This window comes from Rhinatrema bivittatum, chromosome 11, assembly GCF_901001135.1.
Source record: "Rhinatrema bivittatum chromosome 11, aRhiBiv1.1, whole genome shotgun sequence".
NCBI lineage: Eukaryota > Metazoa > Chordata > Amphibia > Gymnophiona > Rhinatrematidae > Rhinatrema > Rhinatrema bivittatum.
The window spans coordinates 57,258,621-57,273,838 of NC_042625.1; the positions used below are offsets into that span (position 1 = coordinate 57,258,621).

A 15,218-nucleotide genomic window follows, 5' to 3' on the forward strand; every position below is an offset into this window, starting at 1 on the left:
AGGTCGACTCCCAGTTCAGCTTTCCACCCTCTCATTACCATTGGATAGCCCACCACCCCCTGTTTTTTCTGCAATATTTTATATAAAAAATATATATTTTTTGGTCTGCCAGGATCTGCTAGGATCTTCATATCAAATAGATCCAGCAACATTTCCCTCTGCTCTCCCTGCAGTGTTGCAAGATCTAATGATGATAATTTTTCAATTGCAGGTAGGCAAAACTTAGCATTTGTAAAATGTTATAATTTTGACACGTATTATGAAAAGTTCTTATACCCTCCTCTTCAGTGAGAGTATGAAAAACCACGTCAACTCCCCTTTTATGCCAATCCCAGAACACCTTGATCTGTGACCCAGGCATAAAATCCACATTACCAACAATTGGCAAATAATGAGATAGCCTATAATCTAGATTTAGTTTTCTATAAAACCACCTCCATAGTTGAGAAAAAGAGAGTTGGGTAGGTATAGGGAAAATAGGAGGGGGTGAGGTGTATGGGGAGGTTAAGTGCTGGGGGGACATTATGGAATGGAAGGGTTGGGAAGGGAGGGAGGAAGGGATACAGGGGGGAAGATTGTTGCAATTTTTCAAAAAGGATGTGTCTGGTATGGGATTTCAGAGAAATGGATCCAAGTCTGGGCTGCGGGACTCAGGCCGAATAATGAAAATACTATGTATAAAGTTCCAACTAGCAATTGGAATGTATCTGGAATAGGCTCGGTATATAAGCATTATAAAATCTTGTAATCTATGAGGCATCAGAAGGTGCAAATAGCACTTTTACAAGAAACTCGCTTGAATGAAGCAGAGCACAAGAAGCTATGTCAAGCATGGGTGGGAGAAGTTTATTCTTCACAATCTAATAATAGAGCAGCTGGTGCAGCTATTCTGAGTGGGAAACAAATCCCCTTCCAAGCTCAATAAGTTGTTACAGACCTGAAGGGAAGATTTCTATTGGTCAGTGGTACTTTACGCGGTCAGTTAGTAACGATGTGCAATGTATATGGTCCTAACACCTAAACCCATTCCTTATTCATAAAACTGGTAAAGCTGCTGGCTAGTGCTGCCCAGGGTCTCTTGTGGGAGAAGACTTGAATTGGGTCCTAGATCCTACTTTAGGCAGATCCGCAGGTAAAAGTTTAACAGGGGATCATAGCACTAAAGGAGTTTCCTATGTTTGTAAAAACCTGGAACTAATTGATGGTTGGAGAATGCTATGACCATTGGCGAGAGAATATACACGCATCTCTAGGACACATGGAACATTCTCCCACTTAGATTATCTGCTTATTAGCAGTCAACACTTCTCCAGAATGGCAAAAGTGGGGATGGGGCCAATTGAGATCTCAGATCATGCGATGCTTTAGATAGACATAGAGGGTTTATACCCCCTGGAAACTAAAATGATGTTGAAATTCCCAAGGTATTTGTACAGTGATCCAAATTTTTGCACGATTTTGTTCAAAAAGTGGGATGAGTATTCAAGATTAATGAGGCTCACAAGGAGCAGCCTACATTGTTTTGGGAAACTGCCAAGGTGATGAAATAATTTCCTTTGTAGCAGAGAGAAGTTATGACAAGGAGATTCTGCAGTTGCAGAGGCAGTTATACCCAGCCAAACAACTGTATGAAAATAACCCTAATCACACTAATAAGAAGAGATTTCTAGAAATCCAGATGTCACTAAATTCATTATTACATAAAAGGGCACAAACATCAATGAATACTACAAAGCTAAATTCTACCAACATTTTAATGAGTCCAGCAGAATGCTAGCCAATCTGACTCAAAATTGTTGTGGATCTAGATTCATTAAGACTCTAAAAGATGATCAGGGAAGGATCAAAAACTCCACCATAGATATTTGTAATATGTTTGAGGTCTTCTATGAAAATTTATATATGCGACACCAACTAGGGTATCACAAGCTGAGGAATATTTAGCAATAGTTAACTTGCCTAGTCTGACAGATTTGCAAAAGGAAGTTTTAAATGCTCCTTTTCAGTTAGAGGAAATTCAGAGGGGAATTAAGCAAGCACGGTTGTTAAAAGCACCGGGACCGGACAGGTACTCCAGATAATGTTTTAAGATGATGGAAGAGCTATCTTATTACCCAAGGGGAAAATGGATGGTGATCTAATTGAAAGAGTAGCTTCCCATGCTCACCGAATATGGCAAAAATCAGGGCATGATCCCTTGCTAGCTGGGTCGTATAGACCTCTTTTACGCTTAAATTTTGAGGTAAAACCCAATTAGGTTTGGCCCAATATTTGCCAAACCTAATTGGGGAGGAACAAGTGGGGCTCGTTAAGAACATAAGAAATTGCCATGCTGGGACAAGACCAAGGGTCCATCAAGCCTAGCATCTTGTTTCCAACAGAGGCCAAACCAGGCCACAAGAACCTGGCAATTACCCAAACACTAAGAAGATCCCATGCTACTGATGCAATTAATAGCAGTGGCTATTTCCTAAATAAACTTGATTAATAGCAGTTAAAGGACTTCTCCTCCAAGAACTTATCCACACCTTTTTTGAACCCAGCTACACTAACTGCACTAACCACATCCTCTGGCAACAAATTCCAGAGCTTTATTGTGCGTTGAGTGAAAAAGAATTTTCTCCGATTAGTCTTAAATGTGCTACTTGCTAGCTTCATGGAATGCCCTCTAGTCCTATTATTCGAAAGTGTAAATAACCGATTCATATCTCCTCGTTCAAGACCTCTATCATATCCCCCCTCAGCCATCTCTTCTCCAAGCTGAACAGCCCTAACCTCTCCAGCCTTTCCTCATAGGGGAGCTGTTCCATCCCCTTTATCATTTTGGTTGCCCTTCTCTGTACCTTCTCCATCGCAACTATATCTTTTTTGAGATGTGGCGACCAGAATTGTAGACAGAATTCAAGGTGCGGTCTCACCATGGAGCGAAATAGAGGCATTATGACATTTTCCGTTTTATTAACCATTCCCTTCCTAATAATTCCTAACATTCTGTTTGCTTTTTTGACTGCTGCATCACACTGAGCAGACGATTTTAAAGTATTATCCACTATGATGCCTAGATCTTTTTCCTGGGTGGTAGCTCCTAATAAGGAACCTAACATCGTGTAACTACAGCAAGGGTTATTTTTCCCTATATGCAACACCTTGCACTTGGGAAGGAGTGTGGTCACTAATATGCATAAAGTGATTGCTTCAATAGAAATTAGTCGTAAGCAGAAGCTACCTTCCTTACCTTTAAGTTCTGACACTGAAAATGTGTTTGATTGGGCAGATTGGCAATTTATGTTTGGAGTTTTGAGGGTAGTGGGCATAGAAGGCTATTTTCTTAAAGTGATAACTGTGCTCTATAATTGACCACTGGCCTCTACCTTGGCAAATGGGTCGCAGTCAGAGGTGTTCAAATTACAGAGGGGAACAAGGCAGGGGAGCCCCCTACCTCTCTTTCTATTTCTGCTAGTGCTGGAGCCGCTCTTAAAACGAATTAAGGAAAATGATGTAATACACCATATTCCTTTTAGAATCAGAATGTGCTAATTTTCAAAATCTCAGCATCTCCTGGCACACATAAAGGTAAATATTACCTTGCCGGCTTTATTGGAGGAATTTGAAAAATACGGGAGGTTAGCAGACTTTAAACTTAATTTAGACAAAACAGAAGTGCTACTTATGACAGATGAAGTGAAAGATATATGTGGGAGTGCATTTCCAATCAGGTGAACTCAAGAATCTTTTAAGTATCTAGGCATACACTTATATAAAGACCCTGATAAAATTCATAGTGCAAACTATAAAGCGATGCTTGGGGACACTAGAAAAATTCTGAAAATATGGATGGATTACCCCCTATCTTTAGTTTGTCAAATTAATTTTTATCAGATGATGATCTTTTCCAAGTGGCGATATATGCTACAGGTCACACCAAACTTTTTGACCAAGCATAAAGTCAAGGGAATAGAAAGACAAATTAGGCAGTTTACCTGGCGAAAGGCGAAACCAAGAGTTCGATTATCAGTACTAATGCATGGAAGGAAGGAGGGGGGATCTGGGGCTGGCAAATATCAATTATACAACATGGCATGTAACTTGCAATATGTGGAAGATTGGCTTTTGAATGCTAATTACTATAGCCCGATAGAGTGGGAATGTAACCTAGTAGCCCCTTTGAATTTGCAATATATCATTCACATATCCTATCGGAGCTTACCTGGGCATTTGCAACAGAGTGTGATTATAACTAAAAAGGGATTAAGGCAACAACTTTAAACAAACACTTAGTTTAAATTCTATTACTTTTTCAACAGAGAACTAAACATGAGTGTCCATCAGACTGACTGATTTAAACTTTTAAACAGTTTTACAGTATTGAAGTAACACAGAGCAGCTAATTTCAGTTACACAAATAGTCCAGTGCAAACTAGAACAACTTGTTCTAAGACAGAAAAAGCAAAAGATCAGCTGATTTAATAAAATACAGAGCTCTTACTTTCTGCCAGGCATTAAAAAAAAAAAAAAAATCACAAGCACTAGATTTCCCAGAATCTTATTACACTCTTGCACTTTACATAACAGACAGACAGACAGACCATACAATGAGTAGCACTCTTGAACAACATACATAAATTGACACTGGCACAGATCTAATTTCACAAAATTAACAGAAATAACTCACTACAGTAGTGACACACACATACAGTTGCAGCCATACTCAAATATTTCTCCCCTTTCACATACACATAACGCAGGTTCAATTACATATATGCAGCAGCTGTATTTCACAAATGTTAGTATAACCAAGGTCACTGCTTCTTTCATCCATATAGTAAGCTTGTTTGTGCACACATTAAGGAATAGCATTAACAAATGAAAGCAGAGAGTTAAATTATGACAGAAGCAACACACAAGCACTGCTAAGCTTGTGAAAGACCCCCAGGTGTCTTTTCAATTAAGTAATTGTATTTATATTGTATTCATATTTCATGACATCTTTTATAAGTAAAATAATAAGTTGTTTATCCAGATAAGATTATCACTGCATTTTATTTCATATTGTGTTAATGTTAACACAATGTACCCTTATCTTACTATTATCAGAGGTGCATTCATAACATATTACAATATTTTTATAATATCCGAAATCTTGCTATTGTTTTATCCAGCTGAATTAGTCTGCTTACTGAGGCATCAAATTAGACTCCTCCTATGAAGTGGAGAACTCTTATAGATGCTTTTCAGTAAGGAACACTTCTCTAATCCTATTATTTTTATATTATTTCAAGTCAAGAGTGCAAGACAGAAAACAAAAAACATAAAACACAGAGACATAAAAGAAAAAAAGAAATAGAACACAGGACAAATATTGATCATTACCTTGAATTTGTAAAAACTTATTAAAACTGTTACATTTACAGAAATTATTAAAACTGTATTCACATATTACTGAGTAATGCATATGTTACCCAGAGAAAGTTAAATCGTACATTCACACTAACATATACTGCAGTTTTTCACATCCTTGCACACACAACACATACTGACAAGAACTGCAAATTTTTTCTCTCATTTCGTCACACTTATTAGACATCCCATTATATCTTATCTTAAATTTCAGTGCTATACCCTTATAACCAGTTAACTCTGTGATTTACTGAATTTAAATCTAAACTATCTAGTACATAAACACACTTCTCAAGACTTCTCAAGCCTGGGTTTGAGGCTTCTTTTTGCTTTGCTTCTCTTTCTTCCACCCATGGTCACCTCAACATGGGTGGAATAGTCAATCTTGAGGATAACTTCCCTGTCTAACTCTATAAATCTTAAACTTATCCTAATAAAGTTTTCTCCAGCTGTGATTCTGCAAGACAAAAACTCAAATCAACGAGTTTGCCTTCTGGAATAGAGGAGAAAGAAAGGCAGGCAGCTGGCATTGGAGAGAGGATGAAGGTAAGGAAAAGACTATCATGCTCCTCTCCCTTAAACAAAGCACCCAAGCAGGCAATCTCACCTACCATCTCTTCCAGGTCCTGATGGGTCACCATTTGTTGTGGTACTCTGAAAATAAGAATGCTTAAAGCCACGAGCTGTAGAAAAATGTTTTTTATTAAATGCTATAAAATAATATAATACCTAGACATTAAATAATAAGGTACCATTATGGAGAGACAGAGTGCCATGCAAGGCATTAGCATAAATCTCTGCACAAATGATTTTACTGATAATACAGTATAATATAGAATTTCAGTTGTTTATTTCCAACCCCTAAACTAGGTCACATAATTGTCAACATTTCTATAATTTGCTTTCTATTGTACACAAATAATCTGAATGGCCATATAGTAATTTAATTCTCATCTCGCATGAAAATGTTTTCTTGAAATTTGCCAGCATTAGTAATCTTGTGCTTGTTCGAAGAATATTTTCTATAATCTTAGATGGAATGTCAATTGGCCTCGTCCTAGTTCTAGATATGCTTCTATAATCTTAGATGGAATGTAAACTGACCTCGTGTTCTGTCCCCAGCAATGGGTACGTTTGTATCTGTATATACTGTAGTTTAACTGTGTTTAGTGCAGTCCTCCCTTCTGAGGATTCTTGATACTGAAACACTTTTTGTAACCCATGATAAGAGGATTCTTGATACTGAAACACTTTTTGTAACCCATGATAAAAGTCTGTGAGCCTTGCCTTTGAGAGGAGCCTTTGCCCTTAAGAGAAGCTCCCTCCCCCCTCCACTTTCTCTCACTATCAGAAGAGCTTGATTGCCCCTCAATCTAACTTGAGTCTTCCTAGGTGCCTTATAGGCTCAAGGGACTGCCCTTCATGCTCCCCTGTGTCACATGGTTCTTAGGCTCGCTGCCATTGGACCTTGCCCCCTGCCCCCAGCTTGTGGAGGCATTTCCTTTAGCAGCTCTCAACGAGACTTCAGTTCACCCCACACTTCCTTCTGAGCCAGCAGTGCTCTGTAAAACTCCCTGAAATGATCGAGTTTTTACCTTCTTTTTTACTGCCTTATTCTGAAGACTCAATCAGCCTAATATCTCTCAAGCTCACTACCTCCACCATAAATTAACTCCTGCAACTCAAGAGACCTCCTTCTCCCTCCTGCTACCCTGTCTCCAGTTACCAAAGATCTTTGCCTTGGGGCTTACATTTGAGATGCAACAATTATAAGTAGAATCTACCTGTACAATAAATAATTTCAAACTTAAAGAATCTGTCTTGAGGACTGATTAGAAAGAAAGTTTATCTGCCTGGATGGCAAGCTCGGATGTCTGCCTCACCCAGGATACCTCGTCTCTGTTCAAAATATTCTAAAACCTTGTAGATTAGCATCTTTATTTAGCTTATAGCTTCTGCCTGTCTATATAAACAATTATAACATTGTAACACAAATGTCATATTAGAATGCTATACTTGTTAACAATTATAAAGGCTGCTTATGAAAAATCAAAAACTTAGAATAATAGGAATAATGACTTCTTGTGTGACATTTCAAAAAGTGTTTCACTCTGATAGGATGGTGTCATGCCTTCGCATGTTGTTGAAAGTCACCTGTGAAATGGATAGGTCAGAGTTTATTTGTGATGACACAAGCTAGCAGAATGGTACTTTTCTAAGCTGAGTCTCGACCTTTCAGGTCGTTTCAGGTTCAAGGCCCTTGCTTGTCACATTGCTGCCAACATAAAAGAGATGCTGTCCTATAGGATGAGTGTCCTGTGCTGCTTTGAGCATTTTGGACTTTGTGGAAAGTGAGACCAAGGCAGGTGTGCTGATAGACTCTCAATCATAAGCTCTGTGCATAGCATTAAGGCTAGAGAAGATGTAGTCAACTGATGACCTTATTAACCAACAACAATCCTCTTTCAGAAGCCTGCAACAGATGTATGTCAGGCTGCCAGGTGTAGACAATCTTCTATGAGGAGTAATGACTATGATTACCTCATTAGCAGGTAGGGATAAGCTTGGCATAGACATCATTGTTAGTTGATAACAAATAGGCCCGGAATAGCAATTTTGGGCCTCAGGAGGTACCCAAAGTACTGGAGGTAATCTGTAAACAACAGTGTCCTAACAGATGTGTGTGTCTCTGTGTGTCTGGGTGATATGCTGTGTTAGCCTCTGTATATGTCAGGGGGTGATGTAGGACTCATAATTACATTCTTTACCATACCAATATATACACCAGAGCACACATTGTGTGCGCACCCAATTAGCACACACTGGCTTTGGACACAAGCAATCCTGTGTTTCCACTCTTTACGATGGATGCTACAGTTATGCTAATGTGTAGGTGGGGAGAAAATGGCCTCACACATTGTAACCTAATATTCTACCTTGGCTTGACACTGTCTATTCATTCAGTCAAGGGGGGGGGGGGGGGGGATGTGAAAATCGGCAGTGTCAAAGCTCAGATATGCAGTGCCACTTTGGCAGATGAGTAGATATCTGCCTGTATTTTACACTTCCCCACCCCCAGCACATAGAAACATAGAAATGACGGCAGAAGAAGACCAAACGGCCCATCCAGTCTGCCCAGCAAGTTCCGCACCTTTTTTTTTTTCTCATACTTATCTGTTACTCTTGGCTCTTAGTAACCTTTTGGTTCTATTTCCCTTCCACCCCCACCATTAATGCAGAGAGCAGTGTTGGAGCTGCATCTAAGTAAAATATCTAGTTTAATTAGTTAGGGGTAGTAACCACTGCAGTAAGCAAGCTACATCCATGCTTATTTGTTTACCCAGACTATGTAATTCAGTCCTTGTTGGTTGTCTGTATATAGATCCACTTTTCTTCATTCCCCTTGCCGTTGAAGCAGAGAGTTATGCTGGATATGCATTGAAAGTGAAGTATCAGTCTTTCTCCCCTGCCGTTGAAGCAGGGGCTCTTCCACTCAGTACTTGGAGTGGGCTAATTTATATTAGTATTTGGGTGTGCCTGGTTAGAAGAGCTTCAGTGCCGGAGGCGCTGTGGTATTTGGGGGGAGGGATTTAGATGATCAGCTTTAGCTAAGTCTAATATGTGAGATCAGCCTTAGCTAAAAGGTATGTATAGATCACCAACCCAAGCCAGTGTAGGGGTAGAAGCCAGTCTGTTCAAGTTTGCCCGGTCCTAAGCAACAGCAGGCCTCATCACTGTCTGCTCTTGGGCAGTGGGGAATCTCTATCTCCACAACTCCATGATTCCTCCTCAGCTGTCTCACAGCAGCCTCTATGAGATCTTCATAGAGGCCACATTCTGGGATGTCACGGTCTTCTAACAGGCTGCAAATAGATGGCATCTTTTTTAAACTGTCACACCTAGAAAAGTGTTTTTATCGAGTGCCTTTTAAGTGGACACAAGTAAAGGGCCCTATGTAATCTCTTGTGGGATGATTAGTGTCATTTCACCCAACATCACACAAAAATTACATGTACACTATGTACTTGTTGCATTCATCAGTCTCAGATGGCTTCCACCTCTGTGCCTCACCTTTCTTCCTTCTCTCTCCTCAAGCCTTTGGAAGACGGCTGCTGCCACGTCTTCAGGCCGCTCTCTCCGGTGTCCCCGGATGGGCGACTGTGTTCACCATGATTTTTCTGAGGGCCTCCTAGGATGCGCGCACGCACGCCAACCACGTCTTTATCCACATCATGGCGGGAACCTCGGGGGCGTCCCCTCCGAGTGATGTCATCACATCCTGGTATTTAGCCTGCCCTTCATTTGCTAACAAACTGAGTTAGCAAGGATTGGATTGCCTCTGGTCTAAGCTGCTCTGCCGCTTCCCTGCTGCCGCAGGAAGCTCTCTGCCATTCGGGGTATTTTCTCCACTAACCTGGGTACCCGCTCCTCGGGGGCACATCTGCTCTATTTCCGGTACCTATCTTGGGATACCGGGTACTCGCTCCTCGAGGGCCTGCTCTCTCTATCTGGTGCCGGCCACTGAACTACTTCTGCCTGCCAGGACCTTCAACAATACAGCTTTCTACTTCAGTGAGTACTAACCCTTCAGTCTGTCTCATCTTCAGCTTCAGCGCTCGGTGTCCACATCCGGGACTTGTTCCTGCTACACCTCGCTGCCTATCCCCTACTCAAGTGTGAGACTAGTCTCCTCTGCTGAGGACCCCTGGACTACTTCACTGGGTTACCTTCACTGCTGCCCGCTCCCCAGGCAGTACCATCGAGCTGTACAATAAATACAGCTTCTCTGTGTCTGCGTGTATAGATATCTGTAAATAGGTAATGAAGCAGAACCTCCATGAGTTAGTAATGTGACATCAGTGGTATATGTTGTCATGTTATGCTGGGAGGAAGACTATCATCTGCCAGCTATGTACAACCTCCTGATAAAATGTGGTTCAGTTTGCTTTAACACTGTCAGGAAACATTATTACCTGGATGGAAGAATCATTTTTATAATGAAGATGGAGTGTAATTATTCAGCACGTCCTGGCTATCATATGCTAATTATTCCCCACAACTATTACTAAAATACCTCTTGCCAAAAATATAATTACATTCAATAAAGATATTCAGTGAGGGGTACAATTTTTTGCTATTGCTTTTGGTTCTATGAAAATATCATTTACACTTGAAATTTACAGCTGGCATTTGTGTGATTCAGCTATTTCAGGTTTAAACTATTGTAATTTATTTTATACTTTTCACTTCTCTTTGTTATGATGGCATGCCCAGGCAACTTCAGAGACTTTATCTGGGTAACTAAAGGCCTGCTTTAGACAGCTGAATATCAGTACATAAATGAATAAGGCCTAGAATAATCAAAATGCTATAAAGCAGAAATATGGCGCGTTAGCATCTGTGATAAAAAAAAGGCGTGGATGGGGAAATTTCAGAGATACCATATCATGTAGGTAAGTTGCGCAACTCACGATATTTTATCATGTCACGTTGACTTGATCTTGCGTTGTGCAGTGAGTTAGCACGACCCACGTTATTTTTTTCTCATGATACATCATTTTATGTCCGGTGCATTATTTTCTTTGTTTGTATATACCGGCTTCCAGCAGCTGCATCTTTGAGGGTATGCCAGGCATGGGAGAGAGAAGAGGGGAGGTGAGTTCTTGGAATTTAGTGGAGTTGGAGTTGAGTGATTTCTGAGTGAGTTTTCTTCTTGTTTACTCACTCAGAAATCACTCAACATGTGGTTTTTCAGACGCAGATACATAGCCCTTGATGAAGGACGACACAGAGTCCGAAACACAGTACAGTGTCGGGCATGAAGAAAGCAGTGAGCTAATTGTCCTCATTGCTGAAAAATTGGGGCAGAAAATTCATGGTTGGTTTGCAGCAGCGGAAATAATACAGGAAAGACAAGAACGCATGTCATAAGATGATAAGATAAGTAAAGTATAGTCAAGTGATTATGGAATTATAAGGAAATTTTAAAGCACGGGTGAGAGATACATAAAAAATTGAAATAACGGACTGACCAATGATTAAACATAAGGCAGAGTGATAATGGCTGTATAACACCACACAATGATGCCTATTATGATGGTCAAACAGACAATAACAATAGCGTCTTAAAAAAAAGGTTTAAACAGGAATTGGGGTCACAATTAAGTTATTGTATATCCTCCCCTATAATGACAGGTTTGGAGAATGGACTAGATAGAATCTAATCTCTGAACCCCACAGCAGATTCACCAAACTAAGTTCCTCATAGAATAAAGAGCAGACCTTATATATTTCTTATTGGAAATAACAGATTTTACATGCAAGTACAAAATAAAATAAAATAATTTCAATAGGTCAATGAATCAACAATGCAGACAGATTTAACAACCAGGCTATAAGCAATAGCTTTTAAAAAGGAATATTAAAAAACAAAGAACGTAATAGCTTATTCCAAACAATATAGCAAAGAAAGCTATTAATAATTATCCCAGAAAGAACTCACCAACTTCCACTCAATACACAACCCTTTATTGAAAAAGGGCACACTCCCCTATCCTTAAAGTGGCTAAGAATTAGGTCATACTTCTTCTGTACAAGTAAAATTACATAGTAACCAAAGGTACAGTTTACGTGATAAAACTTTTAAGATTAAGTAAAAAGCAAATGTCAAGTGGCTAGGACCCAATTTATGCCTTGGCCACATATATAACAGTTTATTTTGAGGAACTGAAGATGAAGCACAACTCAACCTCACCTCCTGTGCTGGAAGGGAGTGCAGGGGAGAGGTGGAAGGAGCAAGGACTAGGAATTGTATTTGGATGTGCAGGTGGGCAACTTGGTACCAGTGGTGGAAGGGAGCCTAAGCCATTCACAAATTCTGCAGGACCAAAGGAAATTTTGGTAGGTGTACAAAATTGGGGTGAAAATTAGTAAAAACTGAAAAAAAAAGATTTTGTAAAAGCAAAGATTATTTTTGGTAAACTGAAAATAAAGGGCCCTATCTGCCTGAACAGTGCTGTGTACATTGATAGTAGTGAATTATTAATAAATATTTTCTCATGGATTGCAAGCTCCTCAAGGTAAGTGTTTCCATTTTCTAGTGTGCCTGTATTACTGTGCTCAAGTATCTCTGCTCTATGCTCAGATAGTCCTCTGTTTCATTTTTTCTCTTTTATGTTAATGAACATTAATTTGAATAATTCATGTCTGGGGATTTGATCCAAAATTTATCCACATGTTCCTATAGTGTAATTGCCACGAAACATTCAACTGCTTGAAAATTGAATATATTTATTAATTCAAACTTCATATTCTGCTTTTCATTAAGATCCCAAAGCAGGGCCAGATTTAAGATTACAGTGCCTATAAGCAGAAGATTGTGGGTGGTGGAGTTTCACCCCTGTAAATCAAAGAGTGTTCTATTTTTTGGGCACCTTCAGAATTTGGCATCCTAAGCACTTTCCTATTTTGTCTATGCCTAAATCTGGCCCTATCCCAAAGGAGATTACAATGTAATAAACAAAAACAAAAAAACACATTGCAAATTAAATAAACAAGCATTATATAAAGAGACATTACTACACAAGAATATTACAAGTTCAGACAGTACAGTAAAGTAAGCAACGCTGCCATCATTTTTAAATGTGTCCATCCCAGGATAACAATGAAGCATGTGGGCCCTTTTCTAGGATGATGTGACTTACCTGTCGCAGAGAATGAAGGAAGAGGTTCTTGGCTTCCAGGTAGAGGGACTGTCTGAACTCCTGGTACGGTTTGTAGCTGACCACCTGTTGACCTTGCTGGGTATTGGCTTTGCACGCTTGTTCTGTGGAGTGCTTCTGGCAGCTGTACATGGTGGCACCCCGGGCCGGGATCTTCAGCTCCTTCTGACTGGGCAAGGTTAGAGGCTTTATGAGTAAGTTACTGTGAAGGTCTCCACGGTTTCGCTCCCCTGGCATCTCTCCTTTAGCCTGACAGCAGACAAAAATATGCTTTTTAAATAAAAGCATTTGTTCTTATTAGTTCCAGGTAAATTATGCTATGTTCCTGCAAGTGAGTAGACTAGTATTAAAAAGAAACTAATGATAACGTTCTACTAGCAAATAAAAAATTGCAAGAACAATTTGTCAGGTGAAAAGACGAACACATTAAAAAAAAAAAAATACACGGGCGGCATTTAACACAAACTGTTTCATATGTTTTAGAAGTTTTCAAGGATTTTTCTACACTTATTTATATCTGAGAAAAGTTAACAAATATTTGTAGCATTTTCATTTTGCAATTTTTTACCAAACTGAACGGCGTGAGATCTGGCTTCCGTTGCCTCGGGTTATGGGATTGTTTGGGTTAAACCATTCAGGCTACACACGTAGGAGACAAACAAGTTGCAAAGTAAAGAGTAAAAGTAAAACAAAGGCTTTCAAAACTCTTACAGAGAAACATACGGAATACTCAATTCATTAACTAGAGATTTCACATGAAGAAAATAACGTTTATTGTGTTTTAGGGTGTTTATAATTCTTAATTTGTGGAGTTTATTACAATACCTCCTTTAAAACATAGTTTGTTCCATATTCTCTTCAATCCACTAATCCAAATAGCCAAAGTTTCTCAGGCAAGGAGCGGGTTGTGTGTAGAGTTTATAGCACTCAGAGACAAAAGAAATAGGGAGTGGGGGGAGGGGATAGTCTGGGTTTCCACCCCACTCCAGATGATCCGGCTCTCGTTTTGTCTCAACACTTCACTTTGATTTAAGGTTCCAATTTTCTTAGGGAAATAAATGGGGGGGAAAAAAATCAGGTCTGTGCTTGCACGGGTAACTAGGACTGCACACTCTGCCTGTGTGGATGACATGAGGTGAGGTTGCAACCTTAGGGTAGGAAGCAAGGCTCTGCGGATTGAGCCTTCCAAATTTATACTTTAAAAACCACCCAAATAGAGACAGTGAAAGTATTTCACTTTGCTAATTTGTATATTTTGTTCTCTGAATTTTGATGAGGGTTTTGTTATTTTAACATCCAAAACATGCTTCCAAATTTGAATTATTGTAGCATTTATATTTATCCTTAATTAGGTATGAGAGAGAAAATGCAAAACACCATAATAATCGAGGCTGAAAATGAAATAGTGGCAGGAGAGAAATTCCTTTATTATTAATATTGATTTGTATAGCATTACCAGATGTATAAAGTGCTGTACAGCGATATAAGAGACAGTCCTGCTCATTGGTGCTTCCAATTTAGGCAAGACAGTAACCCAGGATTCGAGACTTGCGTCCGTCTCCTCCCATGTCTACCCCACCCCTTTTCCCAAATAATACAAAAACACATCGTTATGGTGATAACAAAAGGCCGCAGTTTATTCAACTTAACCCGAGCCAACCTCTTAACAACAGTCCAAATACCCCAACTTCCCCTTCCTCCGCCGTAGCCCCCCCATTCGCTTACACCGCGTCCCGGTGATAAGCTGCCGTTTTGCCCCCCTTTCCCCCGCTCACCCCGCCGCGTCACCAGCGAGGGTAAGCTTGCGGCCTGAGCATCGGCCCCCCCCCCCCTTGCTCGTTAGGCCTTCCCGTGTAGCAGCCCCAAGCTACACGGGCATTCCTCCCCCCCCTCCGAACAGTGAATCACAATTACAAATATACAATCCACTATATGGCTCGGGTTTACCGCCACCACTGCGACAAGCACAACCAAACAACCAATAACATGGCATCCCAGGGAGGGAGGGTGGGAAACACAAACCCCTGCTTGCTCCTCTGCCTGGTTCCCAACTGCCGCGCTCCACCACTCGGCTTCCCATAATCCTGCCGTTGTACCAAT

The 15,218-nt window shown here is 40.1% G+C and overlaps 1 protein-coding gene across 2 annotated transcripts in view; it reads right to left on the bottom strand.

The window, feature by feature from the left end:
• Window positions 1–14,041, bottom strand: part of CCDC60 (coiled-coil domain containing 60) — a 126,686-nt gene extending 112,645 nt beyond the window's left edge. The window contains exons 1-2 of one of the 2 annotated variants that reach the window (XM_029571595.1): window positions 13,944–14,041; window positions 13,101–13,367 (exon numbers count right to left, since the gene is read on the bottom strand). In XM_029571595.1, the coding sequence (XP_029427455.1) occupies window positions 13,101–13,355 (255 nt within the window). In that variant the 5' untranslated portion in view covers window positions 13,356–13,367; window positions 13,944–14,041. Of the gene's footprint in view, window positions 1–13,100; window positions 13,368–13,686; window positions 13,808–13,943 lie in introns of those variants that run through there. The other variant, XM_029571596.1, reaches the window with a different exon arrangement.
• Between the last annotated feature and the right edge of the window lie 1,177 nt (window positions 14,042–15,218).